Here is a 27,500-nt window from a genome sequence, read left to right as displayed (position 1 = left end):
GTCACTGACCAGACAGTTGTAAAGTGACCTTTATCAAAGACCCACTAAACCTGCCCAGTGAGTCCTCATATCATATTGCATGAATGTCAATTTCAGATTCTATAGAAGTTGGCATTCATGGATGACCACCTGGAAACACAATAGCCCTACAATTATTCATTAAAATCACACTCTCTCCTTCAAAGAAAGAAGAATGCACTGCATGACAATAACAGTGCATTTTGCAACTTTTCACTTTTGACCTTGCCCCATATTCTGATGTACTGCACACTCCATGATTGCATAATCATAACAAATTGGGTATCATTGTAAAGAGAAATAAACAAGCTTTCTAATGATACCAAATATAGTGATAATAGCACAATAACAAGAGATAAGAGATATAATCGATCAAACTTGAGTTTCCAAACTTTTTTGAGGAGTTTATATCTCTTCAAATTTCAAGTCAATGCGATAAAAATTGAGGATTTTAGAAATCTCACCTAAGTTGTTGACGTTTGGCCAGTGTTGACCTTTTGGTGTATAGTGACCTCAAAAATAATTGGTAGTTGAATTCAGTGATCTGAAATATATATATATATATATATATATATATATATATATATATATATATATATATATATATATATATATATATATATATATATATATATATATATATATATATATATACATACATACATACATATATTTTCTTCTTTCGGCTGCTCCCGTTCGGGGTCGCCACAGCGGATCATCCGTATGATCCGCATTGTGATTTGGCACATGTTTTACACCGGATGCCCTTCCTGGCGCAACCCTGGTCGCCTCTTACGACACAGGGATATGGTACACCTATTTTAACCGGGGTATACACTGGCCCAGTACACTGGTACTCACTTCACCGACCTCGGAAGGATGACAGGCTGAGTCAACCCCCTGGTGTATTAATTCAGTGGCCCAACAGGGTTTGAACTCAGGACCTTTTGGATCCCAAGCCGCTGCCCTAACCACTGCGCCAACAACAGGCATATATATATATATATATATATATATATATATATATATATATATATATATATATATATATATATATATATATATATATATATATATATATATATATATATATATATATATATATATATATATATATATATATATATATATATATATATTGTTGTGGTTACCAAATTCGCAAACCACCATTCAGGTCCCTTAGGTGAGGTATCTCGGTAAGTGCATGTGTAGTTAGGCCCAAACCCGTTGTCTAGTGGGAATACATGTCATTTATGCGTGCTGCGACTCTTCAGGATAGCCGTTTTTCTTTTACTATCTTTATTTTGGACCAACCGCCATGATTACCACCACAATCACAACATCAACCACCAACCACAACCACCGCTTCACCACAACCGCCACGACCTTCACGTCACACCTCGCAACCGTAGCATCGCCACCGTTCTTGCCCCGCTGTGGGTACCGGTGTTGGACTCGTGCAGGGCGCGCGTCGAACAGCGTGTACAAAATCACGGATTTTGTGCTTCAAAAACGGATCAAAAACGACACACGCCCACTTTTTGCCGTCCAATCGGTGAGCAAGGGGCGATTTGGCCCCGCCTCCAGGACGATCGATATATGCAAATTTGTGGATCAAAAAGCCTTCACGCCCACTTTTTCTCGGGCCAATGGGGAGCGAGGTGAAAGGTCAAAGGGAGGGGGTCAAAGGCGAAGCTACGGGGGGGATAAAAGGACCGTGTTCGTCAGTCAGAAGAGTAGTCGGAGAGTCCAGTAAGGGGAGAGTCGGAGAGTCCAGAAGAGGAGAGTCCAAAGAAGAGTCGAGAGTCGGAGAGTCCAGAGTGGGAGAGTCAGAAGAGTCCAGAGGCGGAGAGTGGAGAGTCGGAGGGTGGAGAGTCGAGGGTGGAGAGTCGGAGAGTCCGAGAGTCCAGAGGCGGAGAGTAGGAGAGTCGGAAGCAGAGGGTCAAGACTTCGCGGGCGGTGGAGCTGCTCGTCGTGTGCGTTGGAGTCGGAACGGAGGGGACGAGCTGTGGAAAGGCGGCGACACCAGACGAGGGGGTGCTCGCGTCGTGCAGGAAGCTGCACCCGAGGGAGGCCGACAGCGCGACCTGGCCGAGGTGGAGACGCTCGTCGCACATAATAAAGATCCTCTATACCCCGAGCATCAGCAACCCCCTCCTGTTTCCCCCCGCGCTGAGATAGTGCGACCAAGGGGGCCCCTTTCCCACCCCCTGCCAGACACTGTCCGCGAGGTCCGCGGAGTTGGGGCGCCATCGCCGCTCCGCGTCTCATCACCAGACGGGTAGGCCCGACCCGGTCTCGGCCTCAGGCCCGCCTCATCCTTGAGGGTATTTCTTTTCCTTGGTTTTGGGTATGTGTTGTCGGCGCCGTCTGTGAGGTAGAATTGTATAAGTGTTGCCGTGTGCTCGGTAGTCGGTATTAGCTCTGCATTGTGTTTTCGCTTTTACATTTGCTTTTTGTGTAAATTGCATTGTGTCTTTTCTGTGTGCTTTTGGTGGAATTGAATGTGTGCTTCCCGTGTGCCGCGAATAAATGTGCTTTTGTGTTGAACTGTTTCCCGCTTCGCTTCGTCATTTCTCCCATTGAATCCTCATCTTGCTTCACGTAAAGGGTTGGTAGTGGGCTGAATACGCCCGATAATTAATCGAACCGTCGAGGTCGACGATAACACCGCTCGGTTATTCTGATAGTACGGAACGGGTCGCTTAAGTGGCCCGTGTCCGAAGTCGACCTGCGGCGAGGTGCGATCGCCCGGTCTACCCTCCGCGTGGGTACTTAGGTAGGTCGAATTTGGCGAGCAACCCTATCCCACGCGGGGGCTGATTGGCTCGATCGCGGTGAGACCGAAAGGTCCACCCGTGACTGGTTCCCGGCGTTAGTCCGAGAGGGTCACGACTGGATTGTCCGTCCGGTGGGCGGCGTGCCGCGGTCGAGTTACGTGGCCGTCAGCACGCCGGCGGGCGCGAATCCGCAACAATATATATGTATATATATATGTATATGTATATATATATATATGTATATATATATGTATATATATATATATATGCATATATATATATGCATATATATATATATGCATATATATATATATGCATATATGTATATATGCATATATATATATATGCATATATATATATATGCATATATATATATATGCATATGCATATATATATATATATATATATATATATATATATATATATATATATATATATATATATATATTTGCGAATTCGCGCCCGCCGGCGTGCGAGCGGCCACGTAACTCGAATCGCGGCACGTCGCCCACCGGACGGACAATTCTGTCGTGACCCTCTCGGACTAACGCGGAGAACTAGTCACGGGTGGGCCTTTCGGCCTCACCACGATCGTGCCAATCGGCCCCCCGCGTGGGATAGGGTTGTTCGCAAAATTCGACCTACCTAAGTACCCACACGGAGGGTAGACCGGGCGATCGCACCTCGCCGCAGGTCGACTCCAGACACGGGCCACTTTAAGCGACCCGTTCCGTACTATCGGGATAACCGAGCGGTGTTATCGTCAACCTCGACGGTTCCGATTAATTATCGGGCGTATTTAGCCCACTACCAACCCTTTACGTGAAGCAAGATGGGGATTGAAGATCCCAATTGAAGATCAAGATGGGGATTACGTGAAGCGCGGGGGGGGGGGGGAGGGAATTGTTGATGCTCTGGGGAAAGAGGATAGCTGGCTTGCTTGGGTCCCGCGACGAGCGACTCCACTGCGACCTCGACCGCGCTCCCAGCTTCCCCTCTCTGCAGCTCCCTGACAGACTCCGAACCCCGACAGACTCCGACCTCCGACAGACTGACTCTCCTCCAGACCCGACTTGACTGCTGCTGCCACACTCTGCCGCTGCCACACTTCTCCAACTCGCCTTGACTCTTCTCCAACTCCCTTGACCGAAAAACTCTCCCGCTGCCACACTTCTCCAACTCGCCCGAGCCCAACACTGACTAAATTCGCCCCGCGCTCGGCGCTTTATAGTGGTGTAGGAGATCCCATATTCAAATTTCTGGATCAGAACGAGCTCGGGGGTGGAGCCACGCTCACCCATTGGACGGAGAAAAAGGGGCGTGAATCTCCCCTGATCCTCGAATTTGCATATATCGATTCTACTCCGACACGCCTGGAGGCGGGGCCAAATCGCCCCGCGCTTGCTGATTGGACGGATCAGAAGTGGGCGTGTATCATTCCTGATCCGACTTCTCTTCGGAAAGGCCGCTTTTTGCACCCGCGGCTCGGCGCGCGTCCCGCACGAGGCCAGGACAGCCTGACGCTCGGCGTTCACAAGTGGTGCAGGAATGGCCGCAGAAGGAGAGGCAAAGGTGGTGGAGGGTTTAAAGTGGTGGTCCATGGCCACGGTGACGCTTGGAATGGCGGTGATGCGATGTTTGCGGGAGCGCACTGTGAAGGTAAAGGTCGTGGCTGTTGGCGTTGTTGTTGTTGTTGTGAAGCGGCGTTTCGGTTGGTGGTTGTTGTGTGATGGCGGTTGAGACGTGGTTGGTTCAAAATAAAGATAGAACAGAAAAACGGCTATCTTAAAGGGTCGCAGCCCGAATGAATCACATTTATTCCCTCTAAACAACGGGTTTGGGGCTAACTACACATGTACTTACAGAGATATCTCACCTACGGGACCTGAATGGTGGTTTGCGTATTTCGTCAACCGCAACAATATATATATATATATATATATATATATATATATATATATATATATATATTTATATATACATACATACATACATATATATATATATATATATATATATATATATATACACATATACACACATATATACATATCTTCTTCAAATTTCAAGTCAAGCAGATGAAAATTGAGGATTTTTTTTAGAAATCTCACTTAAGTTGTTGACCTTTTGACCTCAAAAACAATAGGCTTCTTCCTTATGATAAACTCTATCATGTGGTGAAGTTTCGTGAAGATCAGTTTAAAATTGTGACCTGTAGGTGACAGATAGACAGGCAGACAGCCACAGACAGACACACAGATAGACAGACAGAAAAGGGTGAAAACATAACCTCCTTCACCTTCAGGTAGTGATTATTATTTATGCAACTGAAAATGCCTTTAACATGATAAAAAATTTTTAAATAAAATAACATGATAAAAAACTTTAACATTTTTATTTTAAAAATCAATGAGCCTGTGATCTGTTTCCTGCAGAGTTTCAGCATCTTGGAGGAGGTTGTGCATGAATCCTATGCAATATGCCATTAGAGGAGAACAAATCAACACCTTTCCTGGAATTTGAACCTTGGGCCATGACATTTTGAGACATGTGCTCAGATCGGAAAGACAATTCTCTTTTCCATTTTATACATGTCTCCATCTTGTGCCAAACAGTCCATACATCCGTCTGTGACATTCAACGTTGTTGGAATCTCCACACTGGAGGCAAAAACTCGGTGCCTATTCCTTTATCACCGTGGACAGGTTGGTAGTTTACCTTGTCACGTGATCCCGCAGCTCATTTCCTTTTCCTTCTCACTTTCCTGCTTGAGTTGAATATGCGCATCGATCATCCCTCGCCTCGTCAAAATGTCTTCGTCTAAGCGAAATCCTCTTGCCTCTGTAACCATTTCCATTTGTATGTCCAATCGTAACTGTTGCCTTGAGTGTATTCCACGCACATCTCATGCCACTCGGCTTTTGTGGAAGAGTGAGGTGACACGTGGCATAGGCACCGTACTGACGGTGATGCAGTCGGACATCACGAACACCTTTAATTAAATAAAACGATCACAAAACTTGGACGACATGAATATTGTTTTTTTCATCCTCCCTCATGTCTTTTGATTTTGGTTTAAATCGATATTGGATTGATTACCGTTCGTGATGCAAGCTCGCATGAATAGTGGCTTCAGATTGGCTTTGGGCAAAAATCTCTGGAACTTTGAACTGCGTGAGCTTTTATTGTTTGGGTTTCTCGATTGCATGTCCTACACTGGTGAACTTGTACCAAAACATTCCCTACAAGGCAACATGATCTCGCTAATCCATCTTCGACGTTGTGTTCTCATTGACGTGGGTGGCCATGCTTCATCCTTGGAGATTGTGGCTCTCCAAAGCACATTGTCGGTGCAGGCAGCATGGAAACCACAACACTTGGAAGTGAAATTGCAACCATTTCTCACAATGGCATGCCTTTTTCTTGTGCGACTTTACGTCCCTGGGATGTAAGGCCATGAAGTATGGGCCGTTTGTATCCCGGCTTGCTTTAATTGGTTATTATCGGATTTTGGAACCCGATGGAACATTGTTCAGCCCGTTCGCCGCCACAGATGCCGATATGCTCGTTCAGTGATCATTTTGCTTCTGTTTTTGCCATCGATGCTGCTCCTTCAGTTTAAAAGGTTTATAATCTTCGCTTCTTTTGCTGCTGCAGCTGCTGAGTCGTAATGCTTCAGTTTATGTCTTCTTCAATTCCATGCCGATTGCTGAGCAATCGTAAGGAAATATTTATTGAATGAGCTGCCACTGATGAACCTGTGTCTATATGTTTACACGTGCAGCGTGAGCTGTGGTGTAGATATTGCACCAAGGCAATCTGTCACCTCGTAATCCTCTGACTCACTTGCGTTGGGAGATCGAGAGTGAAGTTTTAAAATGAGGATTTTCGCTTGTAGCAAGGTATTATGCACACATTTAGGACACGGGGGACCAAAAAATAAAAGTCATATGAAAGAGGTCAAGGTCGTATGAAATCAACAAATTGATCAGTGTTCATTCAGGTCATAAATATATATGCACATAAACTTAACCATCGAAATACATGCTGTGATGAACCAAACTTACATCTTAGGATTAAAAGTGCAGATTTCCTTAAAACGTTACGTACTTCCTAACGACCTTTGATGTTCTGTATACTGAACACAAACTTGCCTTTGGTATTGATTTTTATATCATAGGGCCACCTTGGTAAACTTATTCTATGGTTATAATATCAAGCTTATAGCTACCAGTAATTTTGTAGCAGCTTGGTAAATGCAATTTATTACGTATTTCCTAACATTTTTGACCCAATCATGGAAGTGAACCTAAAAACTGGTATGTAGTAATGATCCATGTTGAAACTTGCCATTTTAAATCATCACTTTATGCAGAAGTAAATTGCTATTTAAGATGTTCTATCAGATGCATTTCAAATTTCTGGAATAAGATTTTGTAAGCTTCACTATGACTGGGGGGAAATTTTGCAAAATCTGAGATTTTACACATTTGAAGGTGCCAAGATATGCAGAAGGTCATAAGAAATGTACTGTTTCGAGGAATTGTTCTATTCTTATGTACAATGATATACATCAAACAAAAAATGCATTTTCAACCATTTTGGACAACATATACAATCATACATGTAACCCATTTCTAAAAAATGAGCTATAAAAATGGAAAAAAAATAGCCTGTGTTTGGATAAAAACATGCTTTGTAAGCAACTATATCCATAGGACCCATAGCAAAGTATACATTTTCTGAAAGCACAGACACTTGGGCATTATATAACATTAAGATTGTTTATCTTATTAAAACTGGGTTCAATTTCTAAGCTTTCTCCTCATTTAGGACTACAGTGTACACAATACTATGCTACAAGCCTTTTGAGTTTGATTAGGAGTCGTGGCACATACTTGCCTTCCATTTTTTGAATGGGATGTCGGGATCTTTAATCCCCACGTGTGAGTGCTGTTAGATAAGGGTGGCCTGTTTTGTACGTGGTCATGTCCACAAAATACCAGGACTGACGGTTTGTAGTCTGATCCTATCCCGTTGGGGATCAAGTGTTTGGTTCACCTCGATCTGTCACGCACATCAAATCTACTGTGAATTGGTTTGTAATTGTGCCGTTGTCTTGACATCCCACTGTTTCTATTCATACCGTGGTTGATTTGATGAGTTTCTTCTTTTTTTTCTGTTTTTGATGATGTAGCTGATGACCACGTTTTCAACTAATTATTTTTTCCGTGAAACCGGTGCTTAGTTTTCGTGTCAATGAGCCATATGGGTATCGAACTTGGTGGAGAGCTCAAGGGCCCTCCGCTATATTCCATTTCAAATCGAATTTGTGGCCGACACCATCACGTCTGTCTGTTGAAACGTGGACGTGTAATATACCATGTCGATATCTGGCTCAATCGTTGCTTGTGACGTCAGTTATTTGTAGCGTGGTCCTCATGTCGGTAAAGAGCTTCTCTCCTGTGCTATTTTAGTTTTATTACTGATGTGCACACCATAAGTGTTTACTAGGTTTTGAACAAGAGTCCTGCAAATGTCACTCTTGAAATGCAGGTGACACAAATTTTGTTTGTTCATCTCTCTTTGTGCCAAGGCTGCCGAGGCAGTTTCATTGGCGAGTGAATACGAACTTTAGCTGTTAAAATTGATGTTGTTTGTCTTTTTTTTTACAATCTTGCTGCAGCACAGGAGTTTAACTGGATACAAAATTTAATCATTGCCACCAATCAAGTTATTACATCCATCCATTGGGACCATACTCTGTGCAGAGCATTGGTGCTGGCTAAGCAGTCTCCTTTGCTATTGGGCACAATCCTGGACAGCTCGCCACTCCGACACAGGATACCAGCATGCAGGCACTCATTTTGCCGACCTCAGAAGGATGACAGGCAGAGTCAACCCCACCTGGTATTAATTCAACATCTGAGTGGGATTTTAACTCAGGATCCTAGGATCCCAAGCCCACCACCCTCACCATTAAACCAACACCAGGCATACAAAGTAATTCCTCCATCACAAGTCTAATTTTTTTTTCTGCATGATACCCATGAAGAACCTTCATTTACTAGCTGCAGATGTTTAAAATCATATGTCTTTCTTGGGGTGGACTTGACCTCGAATCATTACTTTTCTCCAATGACGTCATCTGAGATCGTCAATTCGGATTCAGAACAGGTAACTCTACTTTGGACATGCTGCTTCTACTCACTCAACAATGGATGGAGGCCCTCAATGTCAGACATGAGATCAGGGCCGTCACCCTAGTCATATCATGCTTTTGAGACAGTCTGGCATCACACTTTCTCTCCAAACTCTCTGCCTATGGCATTCAAGGCCAACTGCACACATGGTTTACTGACTTCCTCTATTCTCGTAGCCAACATGTGGCTCTCAATGGAATCATTTAATATCCTCTTCCTATCAAGGCTCGAGTGCCCCAAGGCAGTGTTCTGGGCCCAGTCCCATTTCTTATCTTCATTAATGATCTCTCTGTCTCTGGAAAATCCATTTTATCTCTTTGCTGATGACTTCACCCTCCACCATGACATCTCTCATCCTTCAGTCAGATAGGCTGCAGCCTCCTCCCTATCTTCAGACCTTGACAAAATCGCAAGCTGGTGAAACACTTGGAATCTTGGAATCCTGAGAATATGTCTGAATCCTGAGAAATCCCACCTCTCTCTCTCCGTCTCTCTGCCTGTCTCTCTCTGTCTCTCTCTCTCTCTCTCTCTCTCTCTCTCTCTCTCTCTCTCTCTCTGTCTCTCTCTCCGTCTCTCTGCCTGTCTCTCTCTGTCTCTATCTCTCTCTCTGTCTCTCTCTGTCTCTCTCTCTCTCTCTCTCTCTCTGTGTGTCTCTCTCTCTGTGTCTCTGTCTCTGTCTCTCTCTGTCTCTGTCTGTCTGTTTCTCCACTCCACCCCCACCCCGCAGGTGTCTGCGGGATGCACGTGATCCACCAGCAACCACCTTCTGGTGAAACTCCCAAAATCCAGAATCACCACTTACCTCCTCATTTGTTCCTCTTTTTTTTTCTTTTTCCTGCCTGTGGAATCAACTTCCACGTTCTCTTCAATCTCATTCTTCCTTTGAGGTCTTTAAAACAGATGTGCTGTTTTACTCTGTACACAAAAAAGGGTTGTGTTGGCATTAAAATGCAAAAAGGGGTCGTTGTTTTTTTTGCATTGGCCAGCAGTTGTATGTGTAAGTGAAATACTGAAAGCAATTTGTGTGATAATGCAATATCAGTACATCAATAACCCCCCCACCCCCACCAACACCACCACCAATCCCCCCCCAACAATGCTCCTCACCCTTTGGCCTGAAAATAAAAGTTGAGAATAAGCATGAAATCAAAATTGCACCAAAAAAAAAGATCATCTGCGGTGGCATTGTGGTTAGAACATACGATTTGAGTCTGGGAGTTTGGTTTGAACCTTGACCGAGTCACACAAATGACTAAAAATAGTACGTGCTGCTTCTTTGCTTGACGCTCAGCAATTAAAAAGGATAGAATATGGACATACAACTATATGTTAGCATCCATTGCACAGGCTTGTGATGGGCCTAATGGCTTCTTGCATTGAAGTTCCTTGTGAGGGAATATATTCAGTACAGCACTGTGCAAACGTTTGGGTTATTTTCACTTTTGCGGTGCTTTTCCCCATTAAATAGTTAGAAGTGTGCAGTACAGGGAGATAATTCAATTGTTTGTGAAATTCAATTCAATATCACAGTTACCTTTTTAAGTCGAGTTATGTAAAATAAAATTGGGAAATTGACTGTGTCTGTCGGGGGTTGTATCTCAGCTTGTGTTGTAGGAAAACTTGTTAAAACAAAAGAGAAGTACAAGCAGATACTGCAGCACCGAGCAGTTCCCAGTGGAAATTGTTTAATCGGAAGAAGATTCATTAACCAACAAGATGATGATCCAAAACGCTTGGAATAAAGTAAAAACAGTATTTGGAGAACAAGGTTACAGATGGTATGCTCCGAGTGTTGAAATGTCCACCCCAGAGTTCAGGACATGATTCCGATCAAGGCCATATGGGATTACCTGGAAAAGGAGAATAACAAGAGAAACCAAACGAACCTTACAGAACTGTGGAATATGTATTCAAGGATATTTAATTTGGCACAAGAGTCCTCTAAGTGGTTCAGTCGTATACATGAAGTATGGGTAAAAGAGTAATGGCACTCGAGAGGGGGCAAAGGGCGGCACGCAAAGTATTGACTAATACTATAAAATGACACTGTTCTTGTTATTTATTTAAGTAGTTTGTTTCACGCGCATTTATAAAGGTTGTTAATTTACAATAATAAACACATATTACTGTTATCACTGATTATTTGATGAATTTACCCAAAGTATGAATAGTGTTGTGGTTGACGAAATTCGCAAACCACCATTCAGGTCCCTTAGGTGAGATATCTCTGTAAGTATATGTGTAGTTAGGCCCAAACCCGTTGTTTAGAGGGAATAAATGTCATTCATTCGGGCTGCGACCCCTCTAGATAGCCGTTTTTCTTTTACTATCTTTATTTTGGACCAGCCGCCATTACTACCACCACCAACCACGTCTCAACAGCCATCACACAACAACCACCAACCGCAACGCCGCTTCACAACAACAACAACGCCAACAGCCACGACCTTTACCGTCACAACTCGCCCTCGCAACCATCGCATCACCGTCATTCCCGCGCCGCTTGTGGGCACCGATACTGGACTCGTGCAGGGCGCACACCGAGCAGGGGGTGCAGAAACACCACAGCTTTTCCGAAGAAAACGGATCAAAAACGACTCGCGCCCACTTCTGTTCCGTCCTATCGGCGAGCGTGAGGCGATTTGGCCCCGCCTCCAGGTGCGTCGGAGTGTGGTCGCTATATGCAAATTCGCGGATCAAAAAGCATTCACGCCCACTTTTCTTCTGTCCAATGGGGAGCCAGCCAGAGGTAAAGGGTCGAAGGTGAAGGAGCGAGGCCACGGGGGCTATAAAGGGCCACGTTCGCTAGTCAAGAGGCAGTTCGGAGTTGAGTTGGGAAGAGCCAGTCAAGAGAGGAGTCGGAGAAGGCAGTTGGACGGAGCTGTGGAGAGTTGGAGAGGTGGCGGCGGCGAAGGCAGTCGAGGGGGTGCTCGTGTCAGAGTCGGGGAGCTGCGGAGAGGAGAGGCCGGCAACGCGACCGAGGTCGTGGTGGAGACGCTCGTCGCGGGACCCGAGCCAGGGAGATATCCTCCTTCCCCCGAGCATCAACAACCCCCTCCTGTTTCCCCCCGCGCTGAGATAGTGCGAGAAGGGGGCCCCGTTCCCACCCCACTCCAGACACTGTCCGCGAGGCCCACGGAGTCGGGGCGCCACCGCCATTTTGCGGCTCATCATCAGACGGGTAGGCCCGACGCGGTCTCGGCCCCAGGCCCGTCTGCCCCCATCATCCTTGAGGGTGGTCCTTTTCTTTTGCTTTGAGTATATGTGTTGTCGGCGCCGTCTGTGAAGTAAAACTGTATAAGTGTTGCCGTGTGCTCGGTAGTCGGTGGTATATCTGCATTGTGTTTTGCTTTTACATTTGCTTTTTGTGTATTATTGTGTGTTTCTTCTTCTTTTACATTTGCTTTTGGTGTAATTGTATATGTGTGCTTTCCGTTCATCGCGAAATAAATGTGCTTTATGTTGAACTGTTTTCCCGTTTCGCTTCGTCTTTTCCTTTATTGAATCTCCATCTTACTTCACGTAAAGGGTTGGTCTTGGGCTAAAACGCCCGATAATTAATCGAACCGTCCAGGTTGACGATAACACCGCTCGGTTATCCCGATAGTACGAAACGGGTTGCTTAAAGTGGCCCGTGTCCGAAGTCGACCTGCGGCGAGGTGCGATCGCCCGGTCTACCCTCCGTGTGGGTACTTAGGTAGGTCGAATTTGGCGAGCAACCCTATCCCACGCGGGGGGCCGATTGGCACGATCGTGGTGAGGCCGAAAGGCCCACCCGTGACTAGTTCCCGGCGTTAGTCCGAGAGGGTCACGACGGGATTGTCCGTCCGGTGGGCGACGTGCCGCGATTCGAGTTACGTGGCCGTTCGCACGCCGGCGGGCGCGAATCCGCAACAATATCATTGGAATAATCCAAACTTTTGCCTGGTGCTATATTTTGGTAAAGCAGACCTTGGGGAGTCTTGTATTTGTACTATCATGCAATTCCACGTCTGTTTCGAAAGATTGTGTGGGATTCATAACATTCATCAATCATAGGGCTTGCAGACGGGATAGCCGGCTTATCGTTTGCCTTGCAGAGCAGGGTTCATTTCTCGCTCTCGCGCTCTCTCTCCCTTTTGCTCTGCAGAGGTGAGGTGGGGATGGAGGGGCCAGGGAGGAGGGGGGGGAGTGCGTTCCCTCTCCTGGCATGAGTTGGTGGATGTTAAATATCTCACGATGTCCTTCGCGAAGAGTAGGCGAGCTATCGCTGGCACCATGAACAAATTACGAATTCCTGCCCTAACTACTTCACAGAACGTCGGGCCTGGCCAGCTGGTTCATAAAAGCCTAAGGCCAAAAACTTCCCCAGGCCAACCCCACAAGAACGTGGGAATTTTTGTGGCCGTTGAATAAATCAGAATAAGAAACTGTTCCAATAGAATTTGCACTGCTTTAAATGTATAGCACTTCTTGTTTTTGGCATATGGTGATGAGACTGGTACAACTGGAAACTCTAACATGTTCTAATCATTAATATATATATATATATATATATATATATATATATATATATATATATATATATACATATATATATATATATATATATATATATATTTAAATTCCTTGTTGATTCGGTGATGAAATGTCTCTGGCTAAGTTGAGAACGAAATGTTCATCGTGGAAGAACACCATGAGACCAAGTCCACTGTAATCTTATTGTTTACGATCTTTTGAAATCAACTTTCCCAATCCCATGAATATTTAAGTTTCTCTCTCTAATGATGCCAGTCTCATAATCTCCTGACTTGCACCAAAAAGTGTAGAAGCATTTAATGCTGCCTAACGTTTTATGGGACACCTTGTATACTCTAAAATTATGAGCTAAGAATCAAAACTGGAATGAGGAGTTCGTTTCCATGGTAAAAGTGACCTCTTTGTGTCATGTGTTCAGTGGGATCACTTTTACTAGCGGAATCTGTGTATTCCAACACACTGTAATGACCTTCAGTTGATGCACAAGGCATTAAGATTTCGGTTTTGTGCAAGGTCTACACGGTGCTTCATTTGCAGAGACCACTCCCTGGTTTCCACATTATTTGGGATGTTCTTTTGCATTTCCTTGCGTCATTTGTTTCATTTTTCACTTGGGAGTGGTAAGTCGACTCTCATGGTGGGTTGGCGGTGACGGGAGATAGGTCTCTCAATCTGACTCGCCATTTCCCTTGGCAGGAGATTAACAAAACACCTTTTCTTAATCCAAGAGAGGTTAGTTTGCCACTGTCTTCCACATGTCAGGGTTAAAAAAAAATTGGAATTTTACAAGGGCACCAGCACACAATGGTCTGCTCTTTGGTGATTTTCTTCTTTTTTTCCTTATTCCAAAAGGCTTGGCAGTGTTTATCAAAAACAATTTCAAGTGAGGCTTCAATTTGCCTTTCTATGTCAATAGCAGATTATTTTTTCAGAAATGATGTGAAAAAGATTTCCGGCTGTCATATTTACATAATCTTGGTATAGCGTGTGTCGCTACCTCTCCGTCACACCTTCGGTGGCAGATTGTATTTTCACCCCTGTCCGTTTGTTTGTGAGCAGGATTTCTCAAAAAGTTATGGATGGGTTCGGACGAAACTTGGTGGACAAGCTTGGGTGTGCGACAAGGCCGAATTGATCGATTTTGGTGAAGATCCGAGAAATTTTTTAAATTTTAAAAGGTGATTCTTCACCATTGAGAGATGGTGCCAAAAACGATGCATGGCAGGATATCTCAAAAAGTTGTGGACGAGTTATGACAAAACTTGGTGGATGAGTTAGTCAGGTGATGAGAACAAGCCGATTTGATTTTGGTTCAGGTCCAGATGCAGACCCGGCCTATCAGTGGGATACACATTGTGAACCGCTCAGCCTGATGGGGGTATGTTCTCTTCCAAGTGCCATTCTTGTTCGTCATGTGACAAATGTTGGTTTGCTTATGTTCATTAAGAAAAGAGAAGTTTGGTGCATTGGACCCCCTAAAGTAAATGCTTATTAATCAAGCGTTAAGGTTTCGTTAAGACTTCTCATGTTTACGTGGTTCAAACTTTGGTTTTCACTGTGGACATTTCTTGGATTTTGGGGTTCAATCCAAAGGGAGATTTGAACTGAGAGCACCACGGATTAACCTGCAAGTCGCACCACGGATCTGGCCCACCTACGGTAATCCAGTTTGCAATCCTTTGAACCACAACACAGTCACGTATTCAAATTGCACAATTATGTGATTTGGGAAATCCTCATCTTGCCATAAACTTCCTCTTGTTGAATTATTTTTTTTTTAATGAATGAGGTTTCCAATGGCAAGGTCATTGTGAAATGTTTCATGAATGAGTATAAAAGTGTAACGGTGGTGGATCCGGGATTGTGGGAGTGTGGGGGCACACGACTGAGGGTCTATTGGAAGTACCCCTCGTGCTGTGCGCCATTTGCGAAATTCCCGGAGAAGAAACATCCATGTAACCATCGTTAAGCAATCAAAATAATTATGGTGTAATTGCATTGTGCGTCATAGCTAATTGATCCTTTGTGTCTAAATGGATTTGTCATCATAAATGTACCCAGCCCTTTGCTTCGGCAGCACCAAAACGTTCCGTAGTGTAGGCGAGCATTAAATGTGTGATTTGGTTGTGCCTTCCCAGCAATATTCAGGACAAAAATGAGCAATATGTTCAGGGTGCCGGTAATAACTTGCCTAATTTTCATGAAGGGATCTCTATCGTCTACCCACCATCCAAGCGGATGGGACACCCAGTATAAATGGACTTTCGAGGAACGGCACACGCACATCGATGTCTCGCCTTGCATGTGAAACACCAGGATGGCAGTTAATAGCTGGGTCGGGATTCAAACCCAGGTTAGATAGCTCAGATGTGAGTGTGCGTACCTCAGGAATATCCTTCCAGCCCCATCAAGTGATAACAGCTTCATGTTAACCAATTTATTAGATGCGCCACAGAGAAGCGTACATGTCTTCCTCTCAACAGCCGTCGCTTCATCTTATCTTATAACATTGTTCAGCAATTTAAATAATAAAATACTGTGCCATTCATCACATCTTTCTGTCTCCTTGAATGCTGATCAAACGTTTGGCCTGCCTGCAAACTCCAGAATGGGACTACCAAATATGATGGTCCATCATGGGATTTCAAGAACGTCATTCCTTTAACGTTCTTTGCAGCGTACGTGACAAACTTTTTAATGATAATCAAGTTTGATCGGTCTTTGTGTAAATGCAGTGAGATCCGTGCGTTCAGTTGACACATGGTGCTCCTATGATCTCTCTTCTAAACCACTATAAGAGAAGAGTTTGCTTATTCCGAACGAGTACTTGCCGCAGGAATCATGATGGTTGGTAGCGCTGACTGGTGCCACTTTTTCTTCCACGGTGTAACTTATTGGTGGAAATCTCAAGAGAATAGTCCTCTCTTCAAATACATCGATTTGAGTCATTATCAAGCATAACACGATGAGCGATGCTGAATCATTTTCAACACACACCCTCATGAACTGAACCGTTTCCATCTGTAAGGTGCACTTGCTTTTGTAGGCAGAGAGAATGTCTGGTTTGGAATTTCGGGAGAGAAAGTTGAGAGGTTTTTGCAAATCTAAAGCGATGCCTCGTACACTGGAGTGTTGCATTGATCCTAGGATTGGTAACCTTAACCTGTATCCAACGAACCATGAACACTCTTGATGTTCCACTTTTTTTAAATCCATGAAGGTGGTGATCACCCCCTATGTTACTTGAATGTCCTCCATGGCAATGTGCCGCTCCACCCATCTGGTATTGCAGGGGTCCTATACTTTGTGTGATGGTATCTTGCTCCATCTCTCAAATATTTTGAGAAAGGCTTTTCATTTTTAGCTCGCCTGTTCGAAGAACAGAGAGCTATAGCAATACCCCTGGCGCGAGCGTGAGCGTGAAAATGTTCAAGTTTTTGGTGCAAGTTATTTAGAAGCTTGCCATTCATTTAATATGTGTACTAGGATGCTGATATTTGGCATGGAGGTTCCTTTGTGGTATATTATTGATGTAGTGAAGTTGAAATAAAAATAATTTTCAAATGTTTTAAATTTTTGACCTGTTTTGAACTTAACTTTTTTGTAGCACATCAACGTTAAAGTTTTTGGTGCAAGTTATTTTTTTAGAAGCTTGCCATTCATTTAATATGTGTACTAGGATGCTGATATTTGGCATGGAGGTTCCGTTGGGGTATACTATTGGTGTAGTGAAGTTGAAATTAACAAATGATTTAAAATTTTTTTTTTTATTTCAACCTAAGATGATGTCAAAGCCACCCAATGCTCACCTGTTTATACGAGACGCTTGCCATTCATTTAATATGTGTACTAGTTTACTGATTACAATATACAAACACATATATTGCTTTAAAATTATTTGGATCAGACTTCACTGCAATGCTTTATAAAAAATATTATTAGACTAGTCTTTTAAAAACGATAAATGCATAAACAGGCGAGCATTGGGGTGGCTTTGACACCAACTCTCTGGTTAACTTTTATTGGCTTTTCACATTTCCGTGCTCTTTGGATAGCGTATTCACAAGGAACTTTGGTGCAGAAGCAGGTCATTCAGCCCATCATGCCCGCGATGCATCAACCCCTGTATCCATCATCCATCTACACACAAGGCAATATCCCCACCCCCCTCTATCTCCAATGCATCCAGGTACCTATCTAAATCCCATTCAAACCTCTCCTCCCCCTCTGCTGCCACTACCTTTCCAGATGGAGACCATTCCATGTATAAACCACTCTCTGACTGAAAGACCTTTGCCTTAAAGCTGTCCTCCCTTTCGTCTTCTTTACCCTCAAGCTGTGGTCACACTGGCCACTCTGCTGAAAAACTCCACTGCACCCCTCTTGTCCGCAACCTTCATTATTTTAAACACCTCGATCAAATCGCCCATTTTCTAATCTATAAAGTCATTTCTTCTTCAGCCGTTCCTTCTGGCTTAGTCCAGCTTGGCCCTGGAATCAATTTCGTAGCTCTACACTGAACCCTCTCTATGGCAACTATATCCTTCCTCTGATGTGATGCCCAAAACTGCATATAATATTCTCGATGAGGCCCCACTAAATTCCTATTCAGTGTTAACACCACCTCTTTGATTTATCATTTATCCCCATATGGATCCAACTTAAAGCCTTGTTAGATTTACCACTAGCTGCCTGGCATTGTGCTGCCTGCTCCCTCCCATATCTATTACCAAAACCCCAGATCCTTCTCCTGTGTGACGCGCTCCAAAATTACCCCATGCACCATGTAATCTCTATTTTCATTATTCTTTCCCATCCCCATCCCGAGCACCTTACTCTTCTTTGTTAAACTGCATCTGCCAATATTTTACCCAATCAGACTATTGTCGTGTCAGAAGGGTCTGTTCACACATACTACTCTAAGCTGGATGGTTCAAGACCATCCGTGGATCCTGAAACAGTTTCTAAGATACTGTGTTCACTTAGTCCTAAGATTCCCCAAGATCCACCCAAATTAAACCGAACTTGGTGGTGCAACGCGCGGGAGAAAAAAGGTGGGAAAACGTCTCTTGTTTATTAAAAGGTTTATGATAACGAAAGACGACAAGGGGATCGACAAGATAACAGAACCTGGAGAGATCTGGCACACGAGGATAAAGATTGGGGACAATGAGGCACAAAACTGAACTTGTATACAATTCAAAATAAATGAAGCCGAACCCCCTAATGGTACCGTTTACCAGACTCGCACACGATGAACAATGGGGACAGGTGAGGACTTGTAGCTGGCATAAACTGGTCAGGACTCCACCACGATGGCATGCATGGTCACCTAGGTCAGTGCAGCACAGACAAAGTGTGGCTCAGGAAGCGATCGAGCTTTGGAAGTGGCGATGAGGGAGGCGAGGTGAAAGGGATGTGTCTCAGAGGGCAAAGCATAGAGAGAGTCGAGAGAGATGAGAGCGATTTTTGCCTTCTTGAAGTTGAATGTCCAAGTCACATGCGCAGCGTGGTTACAGCCCTCATCAACTCTGGGACTGCCTTCGTGCACGGCGAGTCCCAGTCATTGGCTGCCTGTTGCTTGTGCGAGGTCACACCTTCCGGGCCATCCTGCCCCGCGAGGTGGCTCCAATATAAAAAAATCTTGCGCCCCTCCCCTGGGCTCTGCAGCCAACCTCGCTATCAATGCCTGCGGTGTCCCGGCCAAACAGTCCATGCAATGTTTATTTTTAAAAAGCAAGCGATGTGCTTTCTGATGTCTTTCTGCCCACAAGTCCTCACCAGGACTCGTTTGACAGGTTTTACACAACAAACTTGTTCTACACTGTCTTAAGGTAAAACGCTCACCTCCTCCTCGGCGCATATTTAACAAGACTACTTACGCTGACAATTTCCCGAATACAAGAGTAATCTAACCTTTGTGGTCACACAATCCATGCTGTTCTTACCAACATCTTTCAGACCCCTCCCACCGCCCCGCCCCCAATCCCCCTTCCACATAACAGTATCTAAACCTCCCTGAATTTGATCATCCCACTCTCTAGTATCTACCTTGTCTCCAAGATTTGTGTCATCTGCAAATTTATAAAGCTGACTCTTAACCCAACAATCCAAATCGTTGATGTAAATTATGAATACCAATGGCCCCAGTAACGATCCCAAAGGTACCCCACTAATTTCATCTTCCTCTTATATGAAGGCTATCCCTAAATCTTAGGGTCTCCATAATACTCTGGAAGCTCACATATTTTGTATATTGCCAAATTCAGATCATGCCTCTGGCAGTGAAACTCGGGTCCACAAGGTGCTGTGTTCTCTTTGAAACCTGGAGCACACCAACACCCCCTTTGAGAACCAGCAACATTCTCGGCACCATCACGGGTCTGGTGTTCGAACTTGCTCAGATCCAATCCCAGGTTTGTTTCGGCCTTTTACCAGTTTTTTTTTTTTTACATCAGGTCGTACCAGTCAGAGATTGTCAGAGATTGTCAGAGATTGCATGATAGGTTCAAGAACATCATAAAGTGTTGGCATTTCACAAACTGCAATTCCTCCGCAGCGTCATTACCTCCGCCACCCGTTATGTCTTTTTACTCCTGTCTGTTTGTCTGTGAGCAGGACATCTCGAAAAGTTATATATGGATTTGGACGAAATTTGATGGACTGGTTAGATGTGTGACAAGGACGAATTCATTCGATTTTGGTGAAGATCCGATCCCACAGTATTTTTTTTAATTTCTAATGTAATTCTTCGTAATTGAGAGGAGATAGGACCAAAAACGATACCTCTAAAAGTTGTGGATGGACGATGACAAAACTTGGTGGATGAGTTGGGTAGGTGACAAGAACAAGCCGATTACATTTTGATTAAGGAACGGATGCAGATCCAGCCTAACTGTGGGATACAAAACTTAAAAGTGTTCAGCCTGGTGGAGGTCTGCGCTCTACCGAGTGCCATTCTTGTCTTTTATTTGAGATGTCTCAACAGTCATAGTTCTCGGTTACTTGCCATACATTGTCACAGATTAGTCACCTTTGGACGATGTTAAACAAGGAAATCCGAAAGCTCTTGAGTCTGGTGATAAGACCTTTAACAGCTTTATGATCTCCTTGGTTAACTAATCTCTGTGACGATGCACGTCAAGACCTTGTCTTCCGCAGCTGTTCTCTACCAAGTGCTGTTCTCGTCTGGTTTATATTTTTTTGCTCTTTAACAATATCGTATTGCATTTTTACCCTCGCCGGATGAGATGAGAGGGTATTGCATTTGGGTCTGTCTGTCTGTCTGTCTGTTTTTGTTTGTTTGTCCGCACAGAACTTGAGTGTTTTTTTCTCCGCAACCGCTTGTTGGATTGAGATAAAAAATTTTCACCATAGGAGCGACGACTCATGTAGAATGTTTTAATGATTATGACGTCATAGGTCACGTGGTGTGACACCATGTTGGAAAAACTTTGGACGACTTTATCTCTGAAACCGCACCAAGGAAAAAATTTAAACCTGGCACATGGCAAGTACTCCTCATAGGGAATGTGAGTTATTTTTCTTTTTATGATGCCATAGGTGCCTTTGTTATGATATCATAATTGCATACATAGAATGCTGCATCTGATGAGTATGAAAACTTTTGTAGGGCATCGTGGTATAAATTGGTCTGCAAAAGCAAATTGATGACATCATCGATCACGTCGTTCGGCAGCTATATTGGATTTAACCTAAAATCCATTAAAAAAAATCTTCTTCTCCAGAACAGCTTGACAGGTCGAGGGGAAACTTCACATGCATAATCCCCAAGCCTTGGGGATACTCGGGTGTTCACAAATAATTGATACGTCACATGGTCTGGCAGCCATATTGGATTGAGTGAAAATTAAAAATAAATACATTTTTCTCTTAAACCGCTTCATTGATTGATGTGAAACTTCACAATTATGATCTAGTAGTGATGGGAAATATCGGTTTTAAATTTCAACCTGATCGGAGGACGCATGGTCTGGCAGCTAGAATTATTTAATTATCTTTGATGTGTTCTTTTTTCTTGTTTTTTTTTTTTTGAATAAGGCTCACTTGGCTGGGCCTGGATGGGTTTGAGGGTAGAGGAGTAGCAGCTGAAATGCAAATCCTATCCAGGCTACTTCTGATGACTTCATCTTTTCTTTTTGCGTGTTCGGATTCCTTCTGATGACTCCAATGCAGGCTGTACCTCCAGTATTTGATCTTCCATTTAATTTGAATTTAATTTATTTTAATCCCATTCTGAATTAGAATCTTAATGCTCACTCACAACTGTGGTTTGCTTTTCTTCCACATCCCCAAGCGTCCTGAGAATCAAGATGTAAAAAAATAACATCAAGTCTATACATAGTCTGGTATAGGCCTTTCCTTGGATTTGTGCGAACGTGGTTGGACTCGGTGGTGATTTGGTGGTTATCCGTAGTAACTGCAATTTTAACCAGGCTCATAATGGTCAGACCCTGACCGACTCGTACCAATGGTTAGAGCATCTGCGCTGATTCTCGGAAGTCAGCAGTTTAAACCCTGACCGAGTCATACCAAATACTTTAAAATGGTATTTGCTATTTCCTCGCTTGGTGCTCAGCATTTGAAAGATAGCGTATGGACAAACAACCATAGGTTGGCAATACTAGCTCAGGCTCTGTGGAACACTTTAGAATAAAGCATGACAGACACGGAAGGAGCACACAAAATGATATATAGTAATACTTCTCAAAGCAAGAGCAATATATACATATATATATATATATATATATATATATATATATATATGTATATATATATCGTACATGAAAGGGGCACAAAAACAACAATTTTCCACATTTCACTTCATTTTACATCCCCTTTGAGATTCACACATCGACATGCAATATGTTTGTGAAGTACAACTTGCAGTCCTTTGATTGAACCCGTCGGTGAAACGACCGGTAAGCACGCATAGTTGTAAACTTAACGCCTTTGTATTTCATTTGAATATACCATGTCTTTGAATGTCCTTGCGCAGCATGTAATAACATCCTCCAGCCTTAGACTTTGAAGGAGTTAAAGAAAATGACAAAATTGATTGTACTTAGGAAGTGTTCAGCATTTCACTCTTTAGTGCTTGAAAATTCTACATTAAAGGCAAATCCACTGTGCTAATTGCAATTAATCATTGTTTTTTTGAGATTTTTGGTGGAATTTAGTAAATGAACACGAAGCAGTTCATCCTCCTTTTAGTGAAACCTGTTCTCAACCTCTAAGAATGTGTTTACCAATAGACATAATTTACCCAGTTAATAGGATTTTCACTTTGAGCTAAAATGCCAACTCACCCCGTTGATGCGCTTTAGTTTCAAAATTTTGTTTATCCTGCCTCGCAATATTGCTTCTTGTGTGTACAGGTGTGGAATGGACGGCTCCGGGGAAGGTGCTATTCGACTGGGAAGGCAGGAGATCATTGATCGCTCTCAAGCAGCCCATCGTGACAGACTGATACAGCTACAGCGATACCAGAAGGCAGAGTTGGCGGAAAGCAAAGATCCCAAGAACAGTCGAGCTCCCACGATCAGCTTTCCACCCAATGTGGTCCTTTTGGAGGCGGCCACGAGAAACGATATTCACGAAGGTCCGATTTATTTAAGATTGACTTTTAGTGCATTTTATTAGAGAACATTTAATGTTGCTTCAGCCTTCTTCCAGACAATTGTGAGAAGCTGTAGTTTTTCATACTTCTTGGATGAAAAACCTCCATTCTCCTGCCAGAATAAAATGAACACCCTCGAGTGTAAGTAAACAAACTTCATTTTAATAATCAGTGATCTAAACAGCCGGTGGTTGCTTGGCTGCATCATTTTCTGGGGGTGCAGTTGTATTGCTGATGCAATGCCCCCTGTTACCAGCACACTGGTACTCATTTTGCCAACCTCGGAAGGACGACAGGCTGAGTCAACCCACCTGGTGGCTTGAACTCAAGACTCTAAGATCTTACGACAGCCACCCTAACCAAAAAGCCAACACTCGGCTTAATCGGTGATTACGAATGTCGACTTCATGTATTACTATCTGGAAACGTACTTTGGCACCATACAGAGCTTGAACCCATGAATGCGTCAAATGAATGATATTCTGTATGACAACCAGATCCAGATTTTGTCACATGTCAAGGAAATTTTGTTGCAGATTTTCTGGAGTATAGTGAGTGGTAAGAGGGTTTCTCGTATACCATCAAGGTATTTTGAAGTATGGAGCACATTTACTGCTGAAAGTTGAAGCCACATGCTATACATCCAGAACCACCTGTGCCTGGAAGAGACCGAATGGGCTGCAGTTTGTTCCATGGGCACAGGAGGGTCCTGGCATGAACATCATCAAACACGTCTGGGAACGTATGGATCGGAAGCTGCGGAAATGCCATTCTCTGCCAATTAATACACAACAGCTGCAACAAAAATCTACTCCACATTTGGCAAAACCTGGTTCAGGTTGTCATAGATAACGAGAGCGAGAATTTGTTTGCAATACATATCCACTAATGATGTGATATTTTCTAAGTCTAAAAAGGACATAATTATGAAAGATTGACGAAATGCCTTGAAACTCAAACTTGTTCTGTAACTTATCATTATAAAACCATGTACCAAGTTTAATTTGAATATGTTAAAAGGTATGGGGAAAAAAGTCTAAAAAATAAAAACCACAGGTGGGACGGACGGACAGACGGAGAGCAAACCTATAATCCCCTCCGGTGAAACCAGTAGGGGACTCATAACGTTGATTCAATGCCTTCACGGGTTCAAGCTCTGCATGATACCAAAGAACATCTTACCAGTTATTAACACTGGTCGTCAATTTGATTGTGTTTGTAATACAGATTGTTGAAGTATATTTACTATCGGGAGTGTTCATTTTGTTCTGGCACGTGGCGTTGTAGTAGTAATAGTTTTCATTGAAGTTGCTTCAACTGACTTCGAATTTTTGATTAAAAACTTAATGAAAGGCCGAGATTTATCGGACTCGTGGGCCTTTTATATTACATTAATTTTGTGCATTGCAAAAAAGTAATCAAAAAATTATTTTGCATAATAATGGCACGGCAGTAATTTTGGAAATTTTCCATTTTCTTGTTTTGTTCAATTTGCGAATGCATCACTTGCCGTATGATGCGGTGTGCTCTGTAGATCAGGGCAGGGATTTGTAATTTGGCCAGGGTGCCAGCAATGGCTCACTTACTCGTCACAGACACCAGTTTAACGTCCATCCGAGGGATGACGCACATTGATGAATCACCCGTCCTGTGAAACACCCGGATGACATTTTAAAGCTGGTTTCAGGATTGAAACCGAGGCGAGACGGCTCGAGGCGAGCGTGCATACCTCTCGGCTAGGCTATCTTGCCACCTTATTATTCCATTGATTTAAGATGAAGAAAACCTATAACATTTTTGTTTGGGGCTTATATTCTCATTTTACTTCCACCTTATGTGCCATTTAGGTCTGATCGCATGTGTGGGCAGTTCTGTTTGCAATCTTACGTTTCCCCCCTCATGCGGACATGACATCCCCTCTCATGTGTGACACTCAGTCTTGCATTTCTGCACATGTCAAGGATATTGTCTTTCACAGGCATTGACAGTTCTTAGGATAGCTTCTGAATCGCCTTTTGTTATGGGTTTCAGATTATGCCACTCACAGACCACCTGCTCATGCCATGCACGGCAGCTTGAGGCAATGTTATTTTTAAGGTTGAAATTGGCCTCACTCTTCCATTCGTAGAACTACTGTGTCAGCGTATCCTCATGCAATAACAAAGTTTGACTGAAATGATGAGTGTTGAAATTGGCAGGTTGTTTTGATAGTTGTTTTGATTTTGAATATTGGCAGGTGTGAGCTCCCAGGCTGTTAGATTTAATGTGATAATGGCTGAAAGTCACGAGTTTCCGTTTCTGGGACATCTCCACCTCCTCATTCCGATTGATAAGGGGGGGTTTACAATTATTTTCTGCACTTTTGAGAAAGGTCAGCAGAGACACATGTTATTGCGTGTTGCTGCCCAAAACATTGAGTCATTCTTTGTTCAATCAAAGGTTGGAAAACTACATGCATGTACATATATATATATATATATATGTATATATATATATATATATATATATATATATATATATATATATATATATATATATATATCGGTATCCATCCATCCATCCGGACCATACTCTGTGTAGAGCGTTGTTGCCGCCGAAGCAGACTCCTTGGCTATTGGGCACAATCCTGGACGGGTCGCCACTCCGACACAGGATACCAGCATGCTGGCACTCATTTTGCTGACCTCGGAAGGATCACAGGCCGAGTCAACCCCACCTGGTATTAATTCAACAGCTGAGTGGGATTTCAACTCAGGATCATAGGATCCCAAACTCACCACCATTACCGTTAAGCCAACACCAGGCATACGTATGTGTGTTTGTATGTATGTGTGTATATATATATATATATATATATATATATATATATATATATATATATATATATATATATATATATATATATATATATATATATATATATATATATATATATATATATATATATATATATATATATATACAGTGGGGGGAACAAGTATTTGATACACTGCCGATTTTGCAGGCTTTCCCACTTACAAAGCACGAAGAGGTCTGTAATTTTTATCATCGGTACACTTCAACTGTGAAAGACGGAATCTAAAACAAAAATCCTGAAAATCACATTGTATGATTTTTAAATAATTAATTTACATTTTATTGCATGAAATAAGTGTTTGATACATCAGAAAAACAGAACTTAATATTTGGTACAGAAACCTTTGTTTGCAATTACAGAGATCAGACGTTTCCTGTAGTTCTTAACCAGGTTTGCACAGACTGCAGCAGGGATTTTGGCCCACTCCTCCATACAGATCTTCTCCAGATCCTTCAGGTTTCGGGGCTGTCGCTGGGCAACACAGACTTTCAGCTCCCTCCAAAGATTTTATATTGGGTTCAGGTCTGGAGACTGGCTGGGCCACTCCAGGACCTTGAGATGCTTCTTACGGAGCCACTCCTTAGTTGCCCTGGCTGTGTGTTTCGGGTCGTTGTCATACTGGAAGACCCAGCCACGCCCCATCTTCAATGCTCTTGTTGAGGGAAGGAGGTTGTCGGCCAAGATCTTGCGAAACATGGCCCCATCCATCCTCCCCTCAATACGGTGCAGTCGTCCTGTCCCCTTTGCAGAAAAGAATCCCCAAAGAATGATGTTTCCACCACCATGCTTCACGGTTGGGATGGTGTTCTTGGGGTTGTACTCATCCTTCTTCTTCCCCCAAACACGGCGAGTGTAGTTTAAACCAAAAAGCTCTATTTTGGTCTCATCAGACCACATGACCTTCTCCCATTCCTCCTCTGGATCATCCAGATGGTCATTGGCAAACTTCAGACGGGCCTGGACATGCTCTGGCTTGAGCAGAGGGACCTTGCGTGCGCTGCAGGATTTTAATCCATGACGGCGTAGTGCGTTACTTATGGTTTTCTTTGATACTGTGGTCCCAGCTCTCTTCAGGTCATTGACCAGGTCCTGCCGTGTAGTTCTGGGCGGATCCCTCACCTCTCATGATCATTGAGGCTCCACGAGGTGAGATCTTGCATGGAGCCCCAGACCGAGGGAGATTGACTGTTATCTTGAACTTCTTCATTTTTCTAATAATTGCGCCAACAGTTGTTGCCTTCTCACCAAGCTGCTTGCCAATTGTCCTGTAGCCCATCCCAGCCTTGTGCAAGTCTACAATTTTATCCCTGATATCCTCAGACAGCTCTCTGGTCTTGCCCATTGTGGAGAGGTTGGAGTCTGATTGATTGAGTGTGGACAGCTGTCTTTTATGCCGATAACGAGTTCAAACTGGTGCAGTTAATACAGGTAATGAGTGGAGAATGGGAGGGCTTCTTAAAGACAAAACTAACAGGTCTGTGAGA

The 27,500-nt window shown here is 43.4% G+C and overlaps 1 protein-coding gene across 4 annotated transcripts in view; it reads left to right on the top strand.

The window, feature by feature from the left end:
• LOC147021426 (protein phosphatase 1 regulatory subunit 16A-like) overlaps positions 1–27,500 on the top strand; it is a 218,272-nt gene that overhangs the window by 72,991 nt on the left and 117,781 nt on the right. For 3 of the 4 annotated variants that reach the window (XM_085891353.1, XM_085891351.1, XM_085891354.1), the window contains exon 2: positions 22,918–23,141. In XM_085891353.1, the coding sequence (XP_085747479.1) occupies positions 22,925–23,141 (217 nt within the window). In that variant the 5' untranslated portion in view covers positions 22,918–22,924. Of the gene's footprint in view, positions 1–5,233; positions 5,504–22,917; positions 23,142–27,500 lie in introns of all 4 variants that reach the window. The other variant, XM_085891352.1, reaches the window with a different exon arrangement.

This window comes from Eptatretus burgeri, chromosome 8 (genome assembly GCF_056783735.1).
Source record: "Eptatretus burgeri isolate ZD-2024b chromosome 8, Ebu_testis_v1, whole genome shotgun sequence".
NCBI lineage: Eukaryota > Metazoa > Chordata > Myxini > Myxiniformes > Myxinidae > Eptatretus > Eptatretus burgeri.
This window is presented reverse-complemented; position numbering and strand designations above follow the sequence as displayed.